The 25,713-nt window shown below is 46.9% G+C and overlaps 1 protein-coding gene across 2 annotated transcripts in view; it reads right to left on the reverse strand.

Annotated features, from left to right (window-relative positions):
* LOC119178576 (proton channel OtopLc) overlaps window positions 1-25,713 on the reverse strand; it is a 114,911-nt gene that overhangs the window by 36,118 nt on the left and 53,080 nt on the right. For both annotated transcript variants that reach the window (XM_075882305.1, XM_075882303.1), the window contains exons 5-7: window positions 16,828-17,119; window positions 9,822-9,988; window positions 1,805-1,955 (exon numbers count right to left, since the gene is read on the reverse strand). In XM_075882305.1, the coding sequence (XP_075738420.1) occupies window positions 1,805-1,955; window positions 9,822-9,988; window positions 16,828-17,119 (610 nt within the window). The remainder of the gene's footprint in view (window positions 1-1,804; window positions 1,956-9,821; window positions 9,989-16,827; window positions 17,120-25,713) is intronic.

The raw sequence follows: 25,713 nt of genomic DNA on the forward strand, positions 1-25,713 counted from the left end.
CAGCGTGATGATCCATATTGCAATCGCATTATCCAACGCCTAAATGGCATGTCACCTACTCCTAATGCTAGATTGCGCCGACAACAACGGCAATTTAAGCTCGATAACAATGTGCTCCATCGTTACGTTTACACTACTGATGGACACCGCTGGGTTTCAGTACTTCCGCGTTCTCTACGTCATCAAGTCCTCGAAGCCTTTCACAACGACCCATGTGCAGGCCACTTGCGATTTCACAAAACACAAAGCCACATCAGAAACCGTTTCTTCTGGCCGGGCATCTCTACCTTTGTGGCCAAGTACGTTGCATCTTGTCATCTGTGTCAACGGCGGGAGCGACCAACTTCGTCTCCTGCTGGCCTTCTGCAACCTATCCGGTGTCGCGAGACTCCTTTTGCCATCGTTGGCATAGACCTACTCGGACCTCTCCCCATCACGCCAGCACATAATCGTTGGATTGTGACTGCTGTCGACCACCTGACAAGGTACGCAGAGATTGCTGCACTACGCACAAGTTCTGCTTCAGACGTCGCAGACTTTTTTCTCAACGCCATTGTATTGCGTCACGGTGCACCTCGCGTTCTCCTGAGTGATCGCGGCAAGACGTTCCTGTCCACCATAATCGAAACCCTGCTCACAGCCTGTGGTACACTACATAAGATGACGTCAGCCTACGACCCCAAAACTAATGGGCTGACAGATAGATTTCATCGGACACTAACAGACATGCTGTTGGTGTACATCGCACCAAACCACGACAACTGGGATACCATTTTGCCTTTTGTGACGTTTGCTCATAACACCGCTGTTCAAAGAACTACTGGCTACTCACCTTTCTACCTCGTGTACGGCCGTTCACCGACATTCACCATCGACGTCTCTTTCCTAAATGTGCCAACTGACGCCTCGGCAACCGTATCAGAGCAGTTCATCACAAGGCTCGAAGAAAGTCGGCAACGGGCTCGCCTTAATACAGAACCAACTCATTAAGACCGCAATCAACGCTACGACAGCTCTCATCGCGACATCTCCTTCAGTCCGAGGGATGAAGTGTTGCTTTGGACGCTCATTCGTACTCCAGGATTGTGTGACAAGTTTCAGTCACGCTTCATTGGGCCCTATACAATCAATGAACAAACGTCCCCAGTGAACTATCGTGTCACTCCCACCAACCTTTCTTCGGATCGTCGCTGCCGTGGTTCAGAGATTGTCCACGTATCACGTCTGAAGCCATTCGTTCGACGTTCCGTTTTCGTCTAAGACGCGTCCGGGCTGGCCGCTCACGCGTGGGGGGAAATAAGTGTGAGCATTATTCATACGCGTCATCTTACCATATGTACATACTCATCATAATCAGTCTGACCTGTGTTGTGGGGCAGAAGCTCGGCAAGTAAAAGAGGTGTCTTGTAGCCAAACGTTGCCTTACAATATTCGAAAAGCGACTTTTGAGAAAAAAATTATTCTTTGACGCCCCCTAGCTCATACGACACATAATTACCCTCGCTCATTATAGGCAGTCAAATTTTTGGGAGCAGGTTTGAACGAGCAGAACGAGTTTCGAGCTTAGAGAAATGAATGGTAAGTTTTTCAGCCATATTCGTGATGGTCGAAAAAATGCTGGTTGCTTTAGCATGAAATGACCCCCCCCCCATGCTCCATTTCTCATTTTGACGTCGCATATCCAGTGTTTGTTAAATTCCTGTAACTTGCTATCATTGCGGCTATATTCGTAACTTCTTTGTAAACCCTCCCAATGCGTCCAGGGTAACCAAATAAAAAAGAAATAAATAATACTAATGAATACCATTTGACGAGTTGTGGTGACCTTCGCTGGCATGGTGAGTGTGGCTGCTCATGGCATCGTCGACGATCGTGCTGAACCATGCGTGGAGCGATGTCGCGATAAGGTGCATCACGCCGAACCTTGCGACTTCCTTGAATCTATTGATCACGATCTGTACGGTAGAAAAAAGAGGCATGGTCTGAATGGCGACGCTTTCTTAAAGACAACAGTAGTTTCAATGGGTACTCAAAGCAATGACTACAGCTAGGTGGCTTGATTGTTTATTACTTGGTATTGCTACGTACATTGTAGGGAAATGTAGCTATGGGAAAGCAGCCACGGCATATCTGCGGACAAGAACCAGTTCAAAAAAAAATAACAACCGATCATGCCCGCCAGTAGCCACTGGGCTGTTACGTTATTCCATTTCACCGTTGTAGAGGTGCCTTAAGTGAGACTCCGGTTACGCTTGGTAGCATTATTGGTGAGTAAAGATAGGCCCTGTAAAGTGTGTTCCGCAGAATAGCGGCTGGAGTATAGAGAATCGTGGAAACTTTATGTTGAAGAGGATTTAGACACGTTATACCTCAGAATATCAATGCACCAGAAAGGTAAAAAAGCGTCAAAATTTTGCAAACGCAAAATAACGGCGACGTGAAACACTTGTGCTATAGAGCGATCTGACTTTTTTCAAGAGTATACAAAATATTGACGAATGTAATTTCCAATCGCACAAGAGCCCCACTTAACCCATTAGTAACAAGTGCTGGCTTTAACGCCGCAAAACCACCACATGATTATTAGAGATGCCTAGTGGAGCGCTCCAAAAATTTTGGCCAATTAGGGTTCTTTAACGCACGCCTAAATATAATAACACAGCCCTCAATCATTCTCGCTTCCGTCGAAAATGCGGCTGCGAATCGATCCCGCGACTTGTGGATCAGCCACCGAGTGTCTCAGCCACAAGACCGTGGCTGGTCCCTTTCAACCTTAATCAACCTAGGTGGAAAGATGGCTTCAAGCATGGGTATTATATTATGGGTAATATTCAACGGTCAATCTAATCACTGAGAAATCTGTCGAATACGAAAGATTCAGTAAATGGCATTCGTATATTACGAAAAGACATTCTAATCTGGTGAGACACCAAAGGGCCCGGGGACATTGCGTGTACAGACGGTATCGGAACAGTTCGCAGAGATATTTACGCTGGTTTGCTCCTCAACATAAAAAGCAGGCAAATCCTTACCAACAAAGGAATGGTGGTGAAGAAGTTACGATCTTTGCATCGCTACATTATGCCTGTCTAGGCGTACTCACAAGATGAAATTGGTAAGAGCTAGGAATAAAGAATGACGAACACCAATTATAGCTTTCGCAGCTTGCAAACATTGTATTCTACTGCAATGAATGCCACGAATTACAAATAACAGCAACAACAACAAATTGAACCAAGAAATCTCTATCTTCACAAGGAATACTGTAAAAACTAAGCAGAGACAGCACCCTCCATTCAGGCCATCTGATCTATTCTCCACTTCTTCCTTTGTTTATCTTCCTTGATAGCGCTTTTGGCATACTCAAATCGCCCAGTGAAAACACGATCAACGATGTGGAGTTGATCTGGGTGCCTGCACACTCGGATAATCCTGGCAAGGAAGCTGCCAATGACAACGACCGAGGTCTAATCGACCGGGTTGCAGCGGAATCCGAGTCGGGCTCTTCCGAGAAGCGCATGCATGTCTTCAGCAAGATGATTGAAGCATACTGCAAGGAACTCCAGCTATATCGTCCACGCCATCGATTTCTGGACAAATTTCATGACATATTACGACGCCAGCTCCAGACCCGCACACTTCCGTCTCCCTATTACCTTTCGCGCATCTACTCGGTAGCATACTCCACGTCCTTTGTGTGCTCAATGCACTCACCCCCATTCCACCCACATCCTCTTCGAATGCCCGGCAGACCCTCCGCCGAGGGACCCGGAACCAGTGACCACATGGCAGAAACGGGAGACCCCGCTGCCCTTCACGGACACGGCCAAGCAGAAGACCGCCACTGACCGGGCCAGGCAGCCTAGTCCTGGAGTTACAGGAACTCAGAACGCAGAGCGTTGTGGGGTCGTGCGGGGACCCTGAGACGTATATGCCCGAATCTCTTGGCGAAGTAAAGCTTTTCCCCCTCCCAAGGGCTCCTAGTGCGCAAGAGCCTCGATGCCGCTGCTGTTAGTCACCACAGTCGGCCATAAATGCGAGCGCGTGGAGCTGCCGCTTCGAATGGGCAGCATCGTGGTGGTTGGCCCCGCCCACACTGCAACATCTGCGAGGAGCGCCTCTGGTGGGCGACACTGGCTACCTCGTGGTGGTCGGTTTCGGCCGCGTTGAGCCGTCATGGGAGCGCTGAGAGTTGTGTCTGGTGGCCGGCTTGGGCTGTGTTGCAAAGAAAAGGCCAGATGCGTCCTACCAGGAGAAGATTCGCTGAACAGCATCTGATAAAACACCTTGGGTGGCGCAATTTTTGGGTGCTTTTTCTCGCTTCCGTCCACGCGTGATAGTATTCGTGACTGGAGTACAGTCCTGCGCTCTTTGCGCAGAACCTTGACTAAAATAAGATTGTTAGGAACGTTGAGCTCCATTCGAGACTGCTCCTCACTGTTTTTGTTTGTCTTATGAATTCGTAGCATGTGAAGCCCGAGATGAGACCACGCACTGATGCCTCGAAGAGAAGATGGTTTTCGAGCCGGTGTTACCAAGTCCCGGGAAAAAAATATATCAGAACTGAGCGCGCTCTCCCCTCTGGTGCCACGTTCCCAGCCAGCACTTCCTCTATTTTTCAGTGCCCGGGCGAACGCTCTCTTCAGGCCGCTGAGCGCCCGCTCCGCCTCTGCTCACCGCTGCCGCATGATGGTGCTGCGCGAGACAGGATGCTGACGCTGAACGGCCGTGCATATCAGGAAGTTTAATATTCAGTCATGCTTTGGACGGCTTTCACGGATGCAGGGAAGATGAAAAGTAACACGAACATAGCTGTGGGCTGTTTTCACCTGGCTTTGTCAGGCCGTGCTACAGATTCAATATATACGTGCGAGTTTTATAGCAACCGTGCTTTATTTTCACTTTCAACCTACTGCAACCTCATTATTTGCATGCCTCAGTATGTATAACTGCTGTCTACCACTGCATATCTGATGGGAAAATCAGATTGTCTTTTTTTATTTCTTACTATATAAAAGAATTCAACGGTTTCTTTATAAGTTCACCTGAAACGACTGAAAAGCAGAAACTATCCTGGTTTTCGTCCTGTTCAATGCACTGAATGTTTCCTGTTTTCTCCGGGATATTTCTGCGCCCAACATGGTTCTGTTACAGCCTCAAGGATTGGAGACCAATGTAGCTTTCTGCCCCTTAGTTGGTTATGCACTGCGCTCTTGATCAGCCCATTTCATGAAGCGAAGAGGTTATATGATGACGTCAAGTTATGTGACCGTTAGGTACGTCACAAACGCCATATGTTATGTGGCGTCATGTTAGGACGTTTTCAGGTAATGACGATTTCTCGCATCACTTGTGTTCGTGCCGCTGACGCGAGAAGACGCCGGACACCACCGGCGATCGATTTTCGCTTCTGATGAGGCATTTAGAGATATAGCCCTAATGCATTGTACAGCTGTAGCTCCGTGAAATTGCAGCTTCCGCTGGTGATCGGGGAGCGCGTGCTTGCAGAAATCAGGCAGAATAATTGGTCTCCCAATAAATCATCCTACTACACTCTAATATGCAGCCATCATTTACAACCTGAGTATTTAGAGATTATAAGCAGTGGTGGCTGAAAAGAACCCGTAACGTTTGGCAACATGGTATCGCTAAACTAGGGTGCGCTGTATCGAAACAGTCAACAAATGAGTATCAGTAAAAACGCTACCTCACGATGACTGCCATGTGCAACGCTAACATTACGTCCCGAAGATGAATGCGAGCCCACGGGCACCACAAAAGCATTCGGGCTCTACTCTGCTCGCTACCGAATTAAGAAGCACTCCTTTCTCGCGCACACAGGCAAAACCCGCGCAGCAGCCAATCGTAATGTAGTGGTACAGGGCCATCTAGAATGCCCTCACCTAACTGCACTTTTAATTTACTACCTTCAGACAGCGCCATAAACACTGCCTTCCCTTTCTTCTCGTCTCTTCTTCTCTCGGTTACGCCACACGCAGGACAAAGTAACTCATAAGAGCAGCGTAGCGCCAAAAATGATAGCCCCAAGTGTGATAGCTAAAGACAAAGCTTTACAGAAAGCCGACTGACAGACACCGCTACCTTCAGTTAGAAAGTAGCCACGTAAGACACAACAAGACAAGCATACCGTACCGCCAGGCGCTTCGTTTTAAAAGGTTGTCCTCCGCCATATCTGACTTCCGAGATAATTGTGGCACACTCAGTGACGCGCTAATAAGACAAAAGTGCCAGCCTCAGATAATTGACGATGCCCTTCAACGTGCTAGTGCAATGGACCGAAGTGAGCTCCTTTCCTCCAACAAGTCTGCTCCACACCGACCATCTGTAAACCTAATACCAACGCATTCCACATCAGCACCAATGGTTAACCACATCCTACGAAGGCACCACAAGATTCTCATACAGAGCAACAATCTAAAAAATAATTTCAGAATTACAACATGTAATCTATCGTCGATCAAAAAGCTTGCACAATATGCTGACTTCACCTGTACTAACTCCTCCAGTTAATTCAGGTTGCCTCCCTTGGGGCAAACCACGTTGCAAGGTGTGCGTACCCATAATCACCTATATTCGAGCCCAAAACCGGCGTCAAATTTTAGTATCAAAGGTGATTACGATTGTGATACAGGTAACTGTGTTTACCCACTTGAGTGCTCAGACTGTAAGCTTCAGTACCTAGGCCAGCCAGCGACACCATTTATATTGCGGTTTAATAATCACAAGGCGCATATCACGACTTTTCCTAACCTGCCCTTATCTAAGCACCTGAATGCGGTAGGATATACACTTGATGACCCAACTGCAACCATATTAGAATCTGGTTTTAAATCTCACCACGAACGGGAAGCACGCAAATCATTCCTCATCTACAGATTTAAAGCATTGCATTCAGCATTAACGAAAGCGCAGGAAATTTGACGTTCCTGGGCCCACGTTAAGCAAAAATACACTGAGTACCTCCAGGTTAGTTCGAGTTGTATGCGTTTGGTTCGATTCATCTTGCTAGGAAGCGCAGCCACTATTATAACGAACACACAACACAAGCGCTTAACTTCAACTAAACGTTTATTACAAACGTCAGAGTATATAAAGGGAATGAAAAAGAGAAAAAACAGAGCAAAGTGAATAAAAAAGATAAAAATGGTAGACAACAAAAAAACAACACACGTGCCAGTCCCTTACATCATTATCCGTTATTGTCTATCACCCCATCCAAAAAACATAGTTCTTTCCGCGTGAGCGCGATAGAGGGTACACTAACACATTCAAAATCATCGCGTGTCATTTCAGCCGCTTCCACTATCAAACGGGTTAACAAATCTCTGTCTCGATACAGCACACACGTGTTATCAAAATAAGGCACACAACCGCACTCCTTACAGTGGATCGCCAAGTGACCATCAGTACCCTTCTGCACTTTATTGTGGTGCTCCTTTAGCCTTTCATTAATGCATCTTTCGGTTGTTCCCACATAAACAAGACCACATGACAAGGGAACTCTGTAAACAACAGACTGTGCACACTCTACAAATTTATTGCGATGCTTAATTTGGCAACCTTTCTTTTCTTTTGAAACAGGACAAGTTTGGCGACATATTCTGGACAGTTTTTCAGGAGCAGACATAACAACTCGGACGCCCACCTTATTACCAATCTTTTTAAGATTGTGTGCCACAATATGAATATAGGGGACAACAGCCGTTTTACGCTGCTGCAGGGAAGTGTTATTACGCTGCCTATTTTGTTTCTTTAGGTCCCTATGTAGCGATTCAGCGACGCTTATAACCATTCGTTGCGGGTAGCCTGCTGCCTTCAGTCGCAAAACCTGTTGCTCAAAGCTCTTCTTCATGAGGTGAAAACATGACTTCTTCAACGAATTGAAAAGGCACATTCGTGCAAAAGACCTCTTCACTACTTTTGTATGGGCAGAAGAGAAAGGCAACAATGGCTTCTTCTGCCCATACAAAAGTAGTGAAGAGGTCTGTTGCACGAATGTGCCTTTTCAATTCGTTGAAGAAGTCATGTTTTCACCTCATGAAGAAGAGCTTTGAGCAACAGGTTTTGCGACTGAAGGCAGCAGGCTACCCGCAACGAATGGTTATAAGCGTCGCTGAATCGCTACATAGGGGCCTAAAGAAACAAAATAGGCAGCGTAATAACACTTCCCTGCAGCAGCGTAAAACGGCTGTTGTCCCCTATATTCATAGTGTGGCACACAATCTTAAAAAGATTGGTAATAAGGTGGGCGTCCGAGTTGTTATGTCTGCTCCTGAAAAACTGTCCAGAATATGTCGCCAAACTTGTCCTGTTTCAAAAGAAAAGAAAGGTTGCCAAATTAAGCATCGCAATAAATTTGTAGAGTGTGCACAGTCTGTTGTTTACAGAGTTCCCTTGTCATGTGGTCTTGTTTATGTGGGAACAACCGAAAGATGCATTAATGAAAGGCTAAAGGAGCACCACAATAAAGTGCAGAAGGGTACTGATGGTCACTTGGCGATCCACTGTAAGGACTGCGGTTGTGTGCCTTATTTTGATAACACGTGTGTGCTGTATCGAGACAGAGATTTGTTAACCCGTTTGATAGTGGAAGCGGCTGAAATGACACGCGATGATTTTGAATGTGTTAGTGTACCCTCTATCGCGCTCACGCGGAAAGAACTATGTTTTTTGGATGGGGTGATAGACAATAACGGATAGTGATGTAAGGGACTGGCACGTGTGTTGTTTTTTTGTTGTCTACCAATTTTATCTTTTTTATTCACTTTGCTCTGTTTTTTCTCTTTTTCATTCCCTTTATATACTCTGACGTTTGTAATAAACGTTTAGTTGAAGTTAAGCGCTTGTGTTGTGTGTTCGTTATAATAGTGGCTGCGCTTCCTAGCAAGATGGATCCTTACCAACTGGCCCGATACAATTGTTTATTGGTTCGATTCGCCTCCTAAGTGCCTTTCACTTTCAAATTCTTCGCTCACGTTACGTGGGACACCCGGTATATAACACACACACACACACACACACACACACACACACACACACACACACACACACACACACACACACACACACACACACACACACACACACACACACACCACACACACACACACACACACACCACACACACACACACACACACACACACATATATATATATATATATATATATATATATATATATATATATATATATATATATATATATATATATATATATATATATATATATATATATATAAGGGAAAGAAGTGTATACCTAAGGGCTCGTTTTTCCGTGTTTTAACACAATATTAATTAGATATAACAAACAGTAAAGCCAAGGAATGTACAGGGGAAGTTATTAGAACCAATGGAATGTAAATGAGAATAAAGAAAAGTGGATGAAAAAATAACCAACCGTGAGCAGGAATCGAACCTACGACCTTGGAATAACGCGTTCGATGCTCGAACGCGTTATCGAACGCGTTATTCGAAGGTCGTAGGTTCGATTCCTGCTCACGGCTGGTTATTTTCTCAACCACTTTTTTTTCTTCTTATTTACATTCCATTGATTCTAATAACTTCCCCTGTACATTCCTTGGCATTACTGTCTGTTATATCTCAAATATATATATTTGTGTGTGTGTGTGTTTCTTGAGTGCCTCATGGCTCCTTAATCTACTAGAAGTTTACGAATTCACCTAAAGATGAAACAACACCTTGTGATAGATGAAGCGACCTTTGTTTATCAAACAGAAAGCAAAAATGAACGTCTGTTTTCGGGGGGAAAAGTGCATTTAGGGTTGAACAGACCTACTCACGTTCGAGTACTTGAAAATGATGAACAGCTGGTAAAAAGAATACACAGGCCTCAGCGAGTGGAGAAGGATGCTGATGATGTCTCTGCAGTTTTCAGGGTCTCTGTTCCAGTCGATCACGTGTTTTGAAAGCATTAAGCCTTCGTGGATAATGTGCCCGGAACAAAACACTGCAACAAAAGAAAATTTTCGTATTACACCCACACACGCACGCCTCATACAAACTGGTTCACATACGAAAGTTTGAGCTCACGCACTTGGCCATGTGCCTCACCTCAAGGCGCTGCGCTCTCTTCGTCGGCCTTCAAGGTTCAGTGCCACTTGAACGCTGCTTGTCACCGTGCATAGTAATTTCTCCCTCAACGTTGAATGGGAGCAGGCTTTCTCACTGTTTCATGCAGTCTGCCAGTTTGTTATTTCTTTACGTGCTTGATTTGTGTGCGTGTGCGTGTGTGTGTGTGTGCGTGTGTGTGTGTGTGTGTGTGTGCGTGTGTGTGAGTGTGTGTGTGTGTGTGTGTGTTCTATGCGCCTATCCTTAAGGTGCGTTCTAGCCTGCAAACACCTTGACAGTTTGGTGGGAACGCCTGCGTTTTCAGTTCTTGCATCGTTAAAACTTTGCCGTTATTCTCACTGCAATGTCACCGTTTCTGCAGAAACAGCGCGAAATGACTGGTCCCAAAGTACACGCCCATGATCATGCGTTAATTTTGTCGTCATTGTGTTATTAGGCCTGCTTTCGCCATTTGGCTAAACAATGACAGCTGATCAGCCTGATGTTCACCACAAGTCAGGGGCATTGGCATACTTATTTAGAGGCGGAGCTCTTAAAGCCGTGGGTTTGTCGCTTCAAGCTCATACGCGACCACCTAGTTCTACGACTCACTCAGCAGGTGCGAACGAATGGATGGACGCACAGATGGAATGACAGACAGACAGACAGACAGACAGACAGACAGACAGACAGACAGACAGACAGACAGACAGACAGACAGACAGACAGACAGACAGACAGACAGACGGACGGACAGACGTACGAACGATTCACGGTTTACTTATAAGACTCTCCTAAGCTTCGTCCCTCATCATTCAATCCGTAAATGTGCTTTGATCTTTTTTTTTTCGGGTGGGGGGGGGGGGGCAGTTTATAACTTTGTACCCCATTGCAGGGAAAAAACTCACCGAGAGGGGGCGGGGGTGGTCATTGGTTCCTTGCGCCACCTTTGGCTACGCCACCAGGGTTGCCACTGACTTAATTTTTGGTGAAATTCACCAAATCTCAAGCGAAAAGTCGCGAAAAGTCGCCGTTTTCCTTCACATTTTGCCAAAAAAGTCGCAACTCAACATAAATGTGGCTGTCCTGGTAATAAAGACAAATAATTGTGCACAGCCCCTGAAGTACATCATCCGTAATCCTACATATTGAGTGAGTGAGTATGAACTTTATGGAGGTCCTGGGGAAAGAAAGCGGTGCTGAAAGCCCCGAGCTTTTTAATGCCAGTCGAATCACCCACTTTACCACGGGATGGCTCACTGGGCTTAAAGTCCTATCACCTACTCCATCATGGGAGCACAGAGAAAGGGCATCCATGCAGCAGTAGAGTTCTGAAGACTAGCGCCTCATGACAAAAGTTTGCGATTGTTTCAGCTGTATAGAATACAGGGCAAAACAGTCTCTACATCAAGCGAGGGATGACGTTTGAGACCTTTCTGCTGATTTTAGAGAATGTCGTTGTAGTGCTACAACGTGTCCGATAATAAAACAACCTAATTATAAAACAACAGAAATTAATTCGAAAGGACGGCGTCACCGAGAAAATGCCCACACCCAGCTTCCTTTGTAGTCATTCTTACGTTACATAATCGCCTGAGCGCCGTTTCTGAAGGCTGCACGAAGAAATTAACTTTTGGCTGGTCCAAAAATGTGTTAACAAGTTTAACCTCTACAATGCTATCAGCGTCGTCGACTCTGATGGCCGAGAGCTAGCGTCGGCCACAGTCAAGGCACGCGACTCTGACGCAGTGGAAGAAGCGGCAATTGCTCTCGCTACCACCACATGTAAAGACGCCGCGGTGACTTTCATTGACTCGTAAGCCGCTTGCCGGAATTATGTAAAAGGCCACGTCTCAGCCGATGAAATTAACATACTGCAACGGCAAAACTCTCCACTTCCATATTTCTGCGTTATATGGGTTCCTGGACACGAGGGTCTACAAGGAAATGAAGCTACTCACACCGCTTCCCGCGAGCACGTCAGCCGGGCTGGCTGCCCTGGGACCAAATGATACCAGATCCGTGGCTGCAGAAATGGAGGTAGTAGAAAACACCTACTCGTCGCAAATTCAATACCACAATCTGGAGCGACGGGTGTACCCTCCACCCCATCCAAGATTAACCAAAGAGGAGAGAGTGATTTTCAGACGCCTACAAGGCAACTTACATACATGGCATATTAATGCACCACCTCTACGTAAGGACACATGGCTACATGTGCCCACTCCACAGCGTACCAGACACCTTGGCACACTTGCTCCTGGAAGGCCAGTAACATGCAAACTACGACGTGCAACTGGAGCGGAACCAAGCCCCAAGAATAAACGACGACCACCGATTGGAAACGTGGGAGGCAGAGCTCGTCCTCGAGGACCTGGAAGACCAGCGAAAACTCGTCGCCAGGGCCAACAGGCAGTCAAAGCCAGAGGTTTCCTGGACTAGGGAGCCCTCCCACCTTAAGGTAACACCGGGCCTTGCTCAGAACAGTTTTCTAAATAAGCGTTTATTTCTCTTTCTCTCTGCCAAATCATTTAGCACACCGTAGTGCATAAGTCGACAAGCTATCGAGGACAGTTAGGGGTTTCGTCGCAACATGCGGCCTAACCATCACCGCTTGAAGAAACACTTCGAAGAAGCTCTGAAAGCACGTAAAAATATTATGCCACCACTTCGCGGCACGTGAAGCACTCCGTTGACGTAAATTTTGCTGGGAGGTTGTTGGCGGCCACACCAGTGAGCCAATGCCTCAAGGATGCAGTTGAATTGAGCAACAGGGCAGACCTACAGAATCGCGCGTAAAGTGCGTCTTCTAATAAGGGCTCCGAACCTATGAAAAATTGAAAAAAAATCTTCTTTCCTCTTATTTCGAAGTCACTGAATAAAGAATGCATAACTATGCCTAGCCCTAAGCCAAAAAATTGCCAAAGAAATCGTCATGTCACCATTCATAACTTTAGGTCACTACGGTTCTCCTAAATTTGCCGATTTCGTGAAAAGTAGCCACCAGTGGCAACCATGTACAACACTGCCATTGCCAGAATGGTTCTAACTCCACATTATGCGAGGTTTCCTTACAGTTATCTTTTTACTTGAAGGAGCCGTGGCAGTACCTTGACGCATGTCGGGTTCTTCGCGGCAACGTGTAGTTATCGATGACAGCCAGTTCGGCATGTTGGTATAAGTTCATGATGAAGCGAGCGGCCAAAAGTACGAACACTCGGACAGGACATAAAGACGAGCGCCTAAGAGTAACTGAAAATTCTTATTTCCAAACGAAAGGGGTCCTCCCTTCGTCAGGGGATGAGTTATACTAACATAGACGTTCAAACTTCATTGCTGTTACGTCCCTCTCGCCTTGAAAGATGTTTGCGAGAGAGAAAAACTAAAAAAAAACGCTGCGAACGCTGAGCACGAAACCAGCTTGTGCACATCCAAATGTCGGTGTAAGTCCACATCCGGTTCTCATCGTGTACTGGCCAATTCTCGACGTAGTCCGGCCACCTAAGATTGTCGCCGCGGTAGCGGGAGGAGTTCGCGACGGCGTGCATAAGGAAAGTTTCCCCTTAATGGGCCGGTCGGCTCTTGACCTTTGATCTGCTAGTACGAAGAGCTGACCAACCCATTAAGGGGAAACTCGTGACGATGTCCTATCTCCGGTATGTTTTTATTTCACCTTGCACGTATTTCTCAAATGCATTCGTATTTATCGTCTGTGACGTGTGACTCACTATTTTACATACTTCATGTGCACCCGTGGGCACACACTGTGCTGAAGGCTGTGTGCGCTGGCGTCTGCGATGCTTGTCATCCTCTTTCATCAGAGCAGCTTCAGAAGAACTATACGAGATATGGAGGTAAAATTATTGGTGTGTCATATTTTACACGCATGTTTTATATTAACTTGCCCGTACTTGTCATATGCGTGCATCTTTAACTTCTGTCACGTGTGTCTGTCTATTTTTACAATCTTATTGTACGTACAACCGTGGGAACACTACAAGCAGAAGGCTGCGTGCGCTGGCGTCTGCAATACCTCTCATCTATCGCTTCCGTCTGAGGAGCTCCCCAAGGAGTGAACAAGATGTGGCAACGAGACTGTACTTGTACGCTTCACCATGAATTCACTTAAAAGAATGGAGACACTTCACGTGTATGTAGGAAAATAACAGATTGAGATGTCTCCCTTTTGTCTTTTGTTGTTGCCGTGACTGCGAAAACAGAGACACATAAGTGACTAACTACTTTTTCGCGTGTCATTTTGTGCGCTATTTGTTGCTCTCTGCGCAGAAAAACAGGCGAAAAAATTATTAGGCCTGGCGGAAAATAAATTAAAAATGTTTGAACTGGGGATAAAAAGTTCATCTGATTTGAGTATTTGAGTGGATTCGTCTGGCGAGGTGCAACTGTAAGGACTAACGGTTACCCGGTAATTTGTTAATGGGAGGACTAAATGTTAGTCTTTAGGGGTGAATTGTGAGACTAGCGGTTACTCACTAAGGCGCAAATTTTGTGAGGACTAATTGTTAGTCCTCTGGGTGAATTGTGGGACTAACGGTTGTTCACTAAGGTGTAAATGTGAGGACTAAATGTTAGTCTCGTGAGCTCGTCTATGGGGACTAACTGTGAGACCTGGTGCCGTTAGTCCTTAAAGGGATTAATGGTTGTGGCAGCCCCATTAGTCCCCAAAGCATGAACCACACGCCCTTTTAACACCCTTTTGCCTTCAAGTGTATAGTGGTTTTGGGACGTTAAGCCCCACAAATCAATCTATAGGGCCCCTGACAGAACTACCCGTGAAGTAATTGAAGCCTATGAAATTGACAAAATGAAAGAAAATTGTGTGAATGTGGGTTCCTTGGCTTTTGCAGCTAAAGAAAAAAGGTATCAAAAATCTACGCTTTCACGTTGGCGAGAGCAGATCGTCTCAATCGGTGATGACGCGTGCATGAGCTGTAATGCATCGGAACATGTTGTTTTCGAGGTTTTATCGGTCTACTCTTATTGCATGAATAGCATGTGTGATCGCAATTGAAACATTATTTGCAAGTTAGCGCTGTGTGTGTGTTTGTGTGTCTCCCTTTTTGTTTCCTTGTCGTGGTGCGCTATATGAATGATGAGAGGATATGCTGTGATTTTCAGTGCGCATCACTATGCTTTCAAAGGAGCTGCGAAAAAAAATCCAAGGTGGCATTCAACTTACGATAGGATGTTGTTAACGTCTGATGAAAACCTCGGCATAAGTGAAACTGCTATGAAACTGAACACTGCGCATTGCAATGGTGCCAGCGCCTAAACAGGGCAAACTTAATTTAGGCTTCTCACACTGACCTCTCAATAAACAGTAAGCCCCAATACAAACTTCGCATCCAAGAAATGGATCTCTGAATGCTATTTACAAACGCACGCGGAAGCGTGGTAGTAGTTTGCCGACAGCTCCAAGAAGACACGACTGCCGCAGAAAATGCGCGTCTTACCGGTAACATACATTTTGAATTTCCTCTGACACGTCCCATTTTATATCTTAAAAATGCGGCTGTTCACCATCGACACGCGCATAGCACTCGCTCAAGGACATCGTGTTTGCCTTGCTTGGTCCTCCAAAGGTTATCAATGAATCGCTCTCGGTTGCAGCGAGAATAATACCGTGAAAAGGTTCTTGAAATTTTTTTTAAACCTTTCGAGGTAATGACAGATGATGCTGCACGTGCAGGGTGACCAGACTACAGCACATTCAGAGCGCGTAAACGTTCTGGGAGAGCCCAGGCAGAAAGTGGGACCGGTTTTGCTAGAAAAGCGGCGAAACGCGCGCGGTGCAGCACCTCCTGGCAAAGGTTTGGAGGGCTATGCTGGCTCCTCGTTTGTTGTTGCAACGTGGTTATCTCTGGCAACTCCTCTGCCTTCATGTAGGATGGTGCTGCTAGCTCGGCGGTTGCTAGGCAATGGCTCAGCTCGCTGTGTGGCTCATCTTCCATGCTTACAGGCTTATATTAATAATGAGCTCGTCGTTATTAAAAAAAGCCTCTCGGTGCCACTGTCACTTGTTTCCCTCATCCCAGATCTGCAAGTGAGACATAAAACCTGATACCAGGTATATCTATCAATGGTCCATGGACCGACACTGCACACTGGTTTGCGAGGTCTCAGGTTGGTCACAATGTGCGACGCTGGACTGGTGCTGGCGGCAGCGCTTTCCGTGTGTTGGCCGCCTTCGGCGGTATGTGAGAATGCCGAGAGACGCCACCACTAAAAAGCCGCGGAAAAATTGCTGCAGGTGGTTCAGCCTTTAGTCCACCTTCCCAGCTTCCCCTTTAGGCATGTGTACATACAAGATAAACCTAGTGAAGCGCTAAATGAGCAGTTTCCTGCATTTTACTTTTTTACTCGGACCTTTGCCATCTCTGTATTTGCAGAGGTATTTCTTGATATCATGTGCGCCAACACAAGATTTGTTATATGCATAGCCCTAAGACCGCTCAAAGGCGACATTCACCTTGCGATGATGAATACAATCGAAACCATACCTTGAGGGGTAACATGAGTACGCTCTGTGGCTGATTATGACAGGATTATGAACCTTTTCTAATGGGTTGGCAGCATTTAATTTCTACCAAGCCATGTGACGCCTCATGCAAATCTGCACTTATTCATCAGCACAAAAACACACTCAATAACGCTCGCCCGGCATGGTCTTCTACCAAAGCTCGGTTATATTGAATGGCCCGCAAGTTCTGCACTCACCGGCCATACCGGTCTTGAGGAAGAAGCTTCCTGAATGTCGTCCCTTGAGGAAGCGGTAGTGCGGCAGCACGTGGTGCTCCTCTTCATCCTCTTCATCTTTGGTTGTCTCGGCCCACGGGTATTGTTCGTTGATCACGCACTCGGTAGTGAAAGAGAAACGGTCCGCCAAATCTTCGTACTCCTTCAATTTTTTCTTGATTCGTGCCAGGATATGAAGCTTGTAGCGTGTCAGGTCCACGTGCAGCACAACCAGCCACGCTATGCCCACAACGCACATCACAATGCCGTATACCTAAAGTAAGCAAAACACGATCAGTTCACCATGATAAGTGCCTAATGCGTTTTAAAGGGTCACTGAAGAGAAACAATTTTAGCTGTTTTAGATCGACAAAGTGCCCTCTGAGAACTCAATTACTATAAGTTTCACTGTCATAGGTTTATTATTAGCGGAGAAAATCAAGGTTGAAGCTTCATTTTCAAATTGCCGCGCATGACGTAAACAATTCCACGATGTATTTCTCACATTTTCTCAACATTGGCTCAATGAAATGTTGCGAAACTTCGTATGATAAGTCTGTGGCACCCGCAGCGTACAATATACTTCAATTTTATTGATTAAAAGCTACATACGACCAACGAGATGCCTTAAAAAATGTTGACGTCGCAATGTTTGGTGCGGAAATCTCAAGGTGGCGTCTTCTGCCGCAGTTTTTTTTTACGTGCATTTTATTGCGATAACGATTATATGGACACTCTCAGCTGGTATTTGAAGCCGGCGTCAGCGTAGTTCACCGCAAATGTATACTTATCTATATATAGCTCAAGAAAGAAAAAGAAAGCCGCCTGCGCTCGTCGCCCAACTTGTCGCGATGCGCTGACGCGTGCTTATATCCTCCCCCCCCCCCTTATTTTTCCTCGCTGACTGAGGGGGGGGGGGGGGTACATGCTTGTGAGCGCGCGCTTATTCTTCGCTGGGGATAATCGTGTGCTTCGAATTTCAACGGAACGATTGCCTTAAGCTATGTTCACACTACGGTCGTAACGTGCGTAACAGCTCGTTCGGCGTATCGAACGCAACGGCTATAAAAAGCGTTACCGCAGTTATGCCGATACCTTTGTTCACATTTACAGCTACGTACAATACGATTTTTACGATAGGACAATCATATTTGTCGCTGTAGAATCGACGTCACTAGCGGTCCAATATGGCTCCCATCAACACGCGAGCGCTGGCCGAGTTGGAAGAAATTCACGCTCAAAATGAGCTTATGGCCGTGTATTCAATCGCCCGAAGATGGCGATTGAATACACGCAGACGGCACTTTTCACTTCCCAGACGGCACTTTTCGCTTCCCAGAAATGTCCAACGACTAAACCACACCAAATGAAGACAGTACAGCAGGCAGCGCGGAACAACTTTTCACGCACGTTGCGAGCAAACAAAGCCAACCCAATCGTCACCGCGGAATGGCGAAGTAGCACTTCCCGCGCCGGCAGCTACCGCCATCGCCTCCGCGATGCTGCTGCAGCCGGGAGGACGGAAGTCCCGTCAGGTCTCGTGACCGGTTGTTGAAAACCGAAAGCTGATCGGTCATTGGCTGTGTCGTAACGGTCGTAGTATCGCAGTCGTAAAAGTTGCCTAGCCTTTAACACTCTCACCCACGATTTATGCGTTCGTTGCGAACGTTGGTACCTTTACGTTCACAGTCTGAATTAGACGCATACGCTTGTTGTGCTTCCGCTTACGCGTGTTATGAAAAATCGACGCCTTACGACCGTAGTGTGAACATAGCATTAGTTGCCAGGCCTACAAAGGTCACTTCGCTCACCGCACAGGCCCCGTTTACAAAAAGAGCGTGCTGTTCATACACAGCGAAGTATGACCCCTGGGACACTTGTTACTTTGCATTATCTGTACCTGTGATCACGTTTATTGCGGTGATTGTTTTTGTTTAAACAGCGCTTTAAGTGTCCAGCGGTAAAATTTGTTAGTTCGCTCTCGTCCTGTGTGTACTGTTTTCGTGCGTAAATTGTGTGTAAGCAGCGCACTGCACGTTTTTATCTGCTTGCTGTTCTCAGCGTCACATTCCGAGTTGTTGCTATCGCAATCATTTCTTCTATCTATCTATCTATCTATCTATCTATCTATCTATCTATCTATCTATCTATCTATCTATCTATCTATCTATCTATCTATCTATCTATCTATCTATCTATCTATCTATCTATCTATCTATCTATCTATCTATCTATCTATCTATCCAGCCTCCTACGTCTGCTGCTTCATGATCAATTCCTTTACTTGGGGTACACCAAAAACGCGTGTGTTTTTTTGTAGTGGGTGACCCACTTTAAACCAAAAAGTCATGATAATCAGATGTTCTGACTCCCGATCGAAATGTACGACGATAGTTATAGCGCGAGAACAAAATGACGACACAGAGACAAGATGTTCTCGCGCTAAAACTATCGTCATGCCATACCAACTAGCCCAAGCTGCCACACTTCTAAGTTACGCAATGTACGCTTGTACTGCGCATAATTAGTGCGATATTATGTGTGCGTTTGTAAAGCGAGCAAGATACTTTCACTGCATTTCGTATCAGAGGAAGTTATTTTTACTGTGTTTTCAAGAAGACGCGGAACTCTGAGGCAGAACACCCACTTGCCACCTAAGTTACCAGGGCTCTATCCCAACTGGGACCTACATTTTTTAGACGCGAAACAGCTCTTTGACTAGCGTAACGCCGTCCATCCCTGACTCTATACCAACGCGCCTCTCCCTGCTCCCTCGCTGCAGGTGTCCGTCTGTTTGTCAGTTTATGCGTCTGTTTGTGCGTCTGTCTATGTGTCTCTCCATTAGTCTGTCTGTCTGTATGTGTGTCTGTCCACCTATTTGTCAATCTATGCGTCTGTCTGTCCTTGTGTCTGTCTGTCTGCCTGTCTGTCTATATGTGCGCCTGACCGTCCGTTTCTCAGTCTATGCCTCTGTTTGTCCATCTGTCTGTTACTTTGTCTGTTAGTCTGTCTGTCTTTATGTCTGTCTGTTTGTCTGTCTGCCTGTTTATATGTGTCTGTCTCTCCAGTTTTCAGTCTATGCGTCTGTCCGTTTGTTTGTTGGTCCTTGTGTCTGTCTGTCTGTCTGTCTGTCTGTCTGTCTGTCTATCTGTCTGTCTGTGTGTCTGTCTGTCTGTCTGTCTGTCTGTTTCTATATGTGTGTCTGTCCATCCGTTTGTCAGTCTACATGTCGGTCTCTTCTTGTGTCTGTCTGTCTGTCTGTCTGTCTGTCTGTGTGTCTGTCTGTCTGTGTGTCTCTCCGTCCACCTATCTGTCCGTTTGTCTGTCTGTTTGTCTGTTTGTCCATCTGGCAGGAGCTTTACCCCTAGAAAGTTGCAATGGTCAGCGAGGCCCAGAGACCAATCGCTTATTGTTACGACAGGCGTGTGCACAATAGCAGAGAAGAGCGAAGAGAACGAGACGAGCGGATGTTGGCCGGGCACTAAAAATATGCCATCGCGTTGCGAGCCCAAGTTACGAAAACCTAAAACAACTGGTGCATCCCGCCTCCTTCACGTTCGCATGCGAGAGGACCATAGCCGTTCAGACGTCAACTTCAGCACAGGGCTTGCGGACCGGTGCTGACAGGCAAGCAGCAGCTGTCGGGCTACTGTTCCATCGAGAGGCCTGGCCAGGTTGTTCTGGTTTCTTGGCGCATCGCCCAAGCGCCAACGTTCCCTATCGTCACCAGCAAGCCCGCGTCAATTCAAGAAATCACGCTTCCGCTTCTTGGCGAGATTGAACTCGCAATGTACACCACTGAGCTGCGTCAGGAAGATCATTTGCATATTGCCACGTTTCATTTCTAAAGTTTTGTTATCGCCCCAAAACAATACACAATTCTCAGCACAAAACGCGCAAGCAGTTTTCGAGAAGCTTCCGGACTTTAGTAGATCATTTCGATAAGATCACGCCCACTCTGCGAACTGTACAGATTATTCTGGAACCTATGCCACCGCCAGCGATAATGCTGGAACATTCGATGGCAAGAGTATAAATGCCGACGCACTTCGCCGCTTGTCAGTAGTTGATCGACGGCCGACGCTCCGTTCGCCGCTATCAGTCCAAGACTGCTACTGTAATCGGACTTTCCGTTTACCGGGCACAGGTTCGCCCAAATAAACAGTTAAATTCCAACGCCAAGTCTCCTGTCTTCGGCCACGTCACGACCCCTTGACATCTGGTGGAGGTGCTGCTTCGTTCATGTACCGGACGCCCCCGTCAAGACGTGAACGCAGCCCACGTCGCAAGGAAGACACCGACGCCAACCCAGAGCAGCGAACAAGCCGCCGACAGCAAGGTCTCCCGCCGGAGTACGGGCTTCTACAAGACAAGGCGTGGAAGACCAAGGCCATGACCTCGACTGCAGCGACAGTGACAACCGGAGCGTCCCAGCCCACGATCGTCATTCATCAACCCAGGGAACCACCAACGTTCCATGAGTCATCGTTTGAAGACCCGGAAACCTGGCTAGAAACATACGACCGTGTGGCCACCCTCAACCACTGGGACAACGAAGAAAAGCTTCGTCGTGTGTACTTCTACCTGAAAGACACCGCAAGGACCTGGCTAGAGAATCGGGAGTCCACGCTCCGAGCGTGGGATGTCTTCTGCGGCGCATTTCTGCAAACGTTCGCGAGCATCGCTCGCAAAGAGAGGGCTGCTGCTCTACTAGAGACCCGGGTTTAGCTACCAAATGAAAAGGTTGGAATTTTCACAGAGGAGATGACCCGCCTATTCCGTCACTCTGACCCAGACATGTCTGAGGAGAAGAAAGTTCGTTTCCTCATGCGAGGGGTCAAACAGGTTTGTTATCGCCCCAAAACACTACACAATTCTCAGCACAAAACGCGCGTGCAGTTTTCGAGAAGCTTCCGGACTTTAGTAGATCATTTCGATAAGATCACGCCCTTTCTGCGAACTGTACAAATTATTGTGGAACCTATGCCATCAGCAGCGATAACGCTAGAACATTCGATGACAAGAGTATAAATGCCGACGCACTTCGCCGCTTGTCAGTAGTTCATCGACGGCCAACGCTCCGTTCGCCGCTATCAGTCCAAGACTGCTACTTTAATCGGACTTTCCGTTTACCGGGCACAGGTTCGCCCAAATAAACAGGTAAATTCCAACGCAATGTCTCCTGTCTTCGGCCACGTCACGACCCCATGACAATATTTAGGTCTTGAGCTTTAGTTTTATTGTGATAACAATTATATGGACACTCTAGGCTGCCTTTCACCATGGGCATAGACGTTGGCGTCACTATCACTCACCGTATTTATATATATGAAAACGCAAGAAAGAAAAAAATTCAGAAAAACACACCGGTGCCCATGTTCAAACGTGGGACATCCAAGACGTGCGTGTGAGGGGTTAACCACTGAACCAATGAGGAGTACGCACTTCAACATCCGATTGGCAAGCCATTAATATTTCTGGTTTTTTGTGTTGGAACCAACGAATATCTCTTTGATCATGCTCTCCTAAGTTCAGTCCTACAAAGTTGATCAAAAGCATAATTTAGAACTTCATCACAATACTAAAGGCACAGATGCCTGCGTAGTGCAAAAAGTGTATGTGCAAAAGCAGTTTTATTTCACAACCAAAATATGTATATATTGAGCTAGCAATGATGCAAATAATAATTGAACCATGTGAAAATTGTTCACAATCACGGCCAGCTGACGTCGTACTTTATTAAATCACGTCTTTATGACGGCTACCAAAGTTTCTCGCAGATCTTGAACAATAAACAGGACAGAAGTTAAAGAGAAGTTAGTTGCGTAAAACTGCTGAACAACGAATCACACTAGATTGTATTTTTCGGCTACTTCAATTAGCAGACAGCTGAGGTGATATCGTTGGTATGGACCCTTTAGAATACACAGTACTTAACGTACGTAAAAACACATGATACAAGAACGAGAACGTGCACTGACTGTCAACAGTTGGCTACTGTTATGCCGGGAGCGACATTACAGGGCGGCTTAAAATTACAATGGTGGTGCGGTGAGTCTGCTGGGCCCCCGGACCAAAAACCCTTTCCACCTGACTACCCGGGAGGACCATTGCAACCTGTTCTTCCGCCTCCTCCTTTGGGTGGTGCTCCGAACAATGCGCCTCGCACCTGGACTTGTGCCAAGAACACGCTTTCTACATTCCTGGGCCAGCAACCGCGCCTTGGTGCATTGTGTTCGGGGCTTGCAAGGAGCTAGCTGAGCCAGTGGTGCCGTATTGCTCTTCCCTGTGCCACCGGGTGTGCGTGTCCTTGCACTTTTTTAGAAACTGGTTTGGCGCACTAGTCTGCAGAGGGTCGGAGTGGAGGAGGACAATCCTATTGGAGGGACCTGAACTGACTTGTCTTCCTTTGCAGTGAATCCTGGGAAGGCGGTGTAGAAAAACGCGAGCGCAAAGACGCTCGGGTGTGCTTCACCTGTTCCATGCTGTTCTACGCTACTCTCAACGTGTAAATATTGTACATAAACGTTTTCTTCTCATCTACGCCGGCTCCTCGACTCGTCTTCTCCCGGCACTCGGATGGCTCCAGCCAGGACCACGTTACCCAAGGTCACCACAGTTACGGACGTGGCGGCATGTCCCGACACCTCCTTCCTAACACTACCCAAACTCAAAATGGTTCCACTAGCTCACTTTTTTCCGTGTATGCATTGCATTAAGAAAAAAAAAGATGCCCACTTTTCAAAACGTTGGCTTTAGCGACATTGCCTGTTGGACAATTTCGCATAGTGAGCCGATTGCATGTATTTCATACACAGTATTAGGAGCTGTCATGATAGAGGCATGCAAAAAATTACAGAATATTCACGGAGTGCATGATGATGAGTGAGGTGAAGCATCCATCAGTCCGTCCACGCTTTTGTCCATCCGTTGGTTCTTGCTTCCGTTCATCCGTGTGACCATCAGCGCGTCTGTCCGCGCATTCGCCCAGCTGTGCACCCATTCATCCGTCCGTTCGGCCATCCCTCCGTGCATCCATCCATCCCTCCGTGCATCCATCCATCCCTCCGTGCGTCCGTCGGTGAATTCATCCGTCCGTTCATCTATGCGTCCATCTATCCATCTATGCGTCCGTTCATGCGTCTGTTCGTCTCTTCCTCCTTGTCCATCTGTCCATCCATCTAGTGAACACTGACTATTATATAGGGTTAAACGTCCCAAAACCACCATATAATTATGAAAGACGCCGTAGTGGAGGGCTCTGGAATAATTGACCACTTGGGGTTCTTTAACGTGCACCCGAATCTGAGCACACGGGCCTACAACATTTCCGCCTCCATCTAGAGAACACTCGAAGTACCGCCACATCGCATCTTTTCATCATATATTCATGATATATAAGTACCGCCATCCAGTGGACATTCCACGGAATAAACTAGAGGTGGCGCGGCTGGACAAGAGCAGCAGCACGCGCACTTTGTAACGGCCTACGCTTCGAGTCTATTTCCCACCTTTCGCCGCATCTAGTTCAAGGCAGTGTGGTCAAACATCGCCAAACCTTCTTAAAACCAAGTATGTTACGTGTTAAAACGAACGAGTTTAACGTCACAACCTTTTTTGGTCAGATAGTGCTCAAAGGGCGTCCTTCTGATACTATTTCAGTAAGCATCAAATTCAAGGCTGATTCTATTAGATATTAGGTCACCGATTCTTGTATCTGTAGGTTAATAATCAGGAACAAATATCCTTTCATTTAGGATTACCGTGCGCTGGTTTCCTCATCAATTCAAAAAAGTGCACGCGTGCCGCTCCTCTAGTCTGGCCATGAAGGTGGCTAAATACTACTGTGACGCACTATATACTGCTACATACATCGCGGACGCACGGTCTATGGCTTAAGGAGCTGTGCCCCTAAAATAAGTGGTCACCGTGCGGTGGCGACGAAGAGAAAAGTGAAGTGCGTGCGAGAGCGACACGTGCCATAGTGCGCAGGCCGGTGGTCGGGACAGCGCTGCGAATAGTGCTTAGAGAAAGGCGGTTCTCAGCTCGACGTCCGGCCCAACGAACTAAGCAACCTCCACCAGGCGTTACCATTCCTTTACTATGGCTGGGGTTCCGGCTGGCGTTCAAGACAGCTGAAGGTCAACCGCGACGAGAGACGCCTGCGTTCTGGCTGGCCCAGGGATCTGGCCAGGTGCCCTTGTTCTCACTGTCGTTTGTAGTGATTGATCGTGTTGCGTGGGTGGTGCACCACTGCTGCTGAGGTCGTTCCGAGCCGCTGAAATAATCCGGGCGTGGCCGAGACGAACTTGGTCGCTGAGCTACCGAGCTGCGGCAGCAGAGATCCACGCCATGGCAAGGACTGCCGCCCGTTAGCGACGTCAACCAGTGAGACAAAACATCGTCTTCGAGCGTCGGGCATCGATGTCTTTCACCGGCTACAAACACTGCGAGCCCCTTCTGAGTCAAACAACTAGAGCTGTTAGGACTGCATATATTAGAGTACCTCTCGCGTTACTCGTTAATTGATCATCTTTCTCTCTAAATATATGTTTGCGTGCATGCATTAGTGGCTCGACTCAGTTCCCTGGTGAGTGGTCCTGGGCCGAAATTCTGACATTACATCACAATCCTTCGAGCCTGCCAAGATTTTGCTCATATAGACTGCGAAGAAAGTTATCGTTCCTCGAGCGCACCCTCACAACAGTCGGTCCGATCATGAACACTGATGAGATAAGCACTGTTGTGTTACAGGTGGGGTTATCAGGCGCATAACTGCGTAAGTTAGTTTAGGCAGAACAGGCGAGGCAGAGGAATGAACATACTGCTGAGCGAGAGGCGAGCAAGGAAGCAGATGAGAGAGCGAAG

The sequence above is a fragment of the Rhipicephalus microplus genome, chromosome 2, assembly GCF_043290135.1.
Source record: "Rhipicephalus microplus isolate Deutch F79 chromosome 2, USDA_Rmic, whole genome shotgun sequence".
NCBI lineage: Eukaryota > Metazoa > Arthropoda > Arachnida > Ixodida > Ixodidae > Rhipicephalus > Rhipicephalus microplus.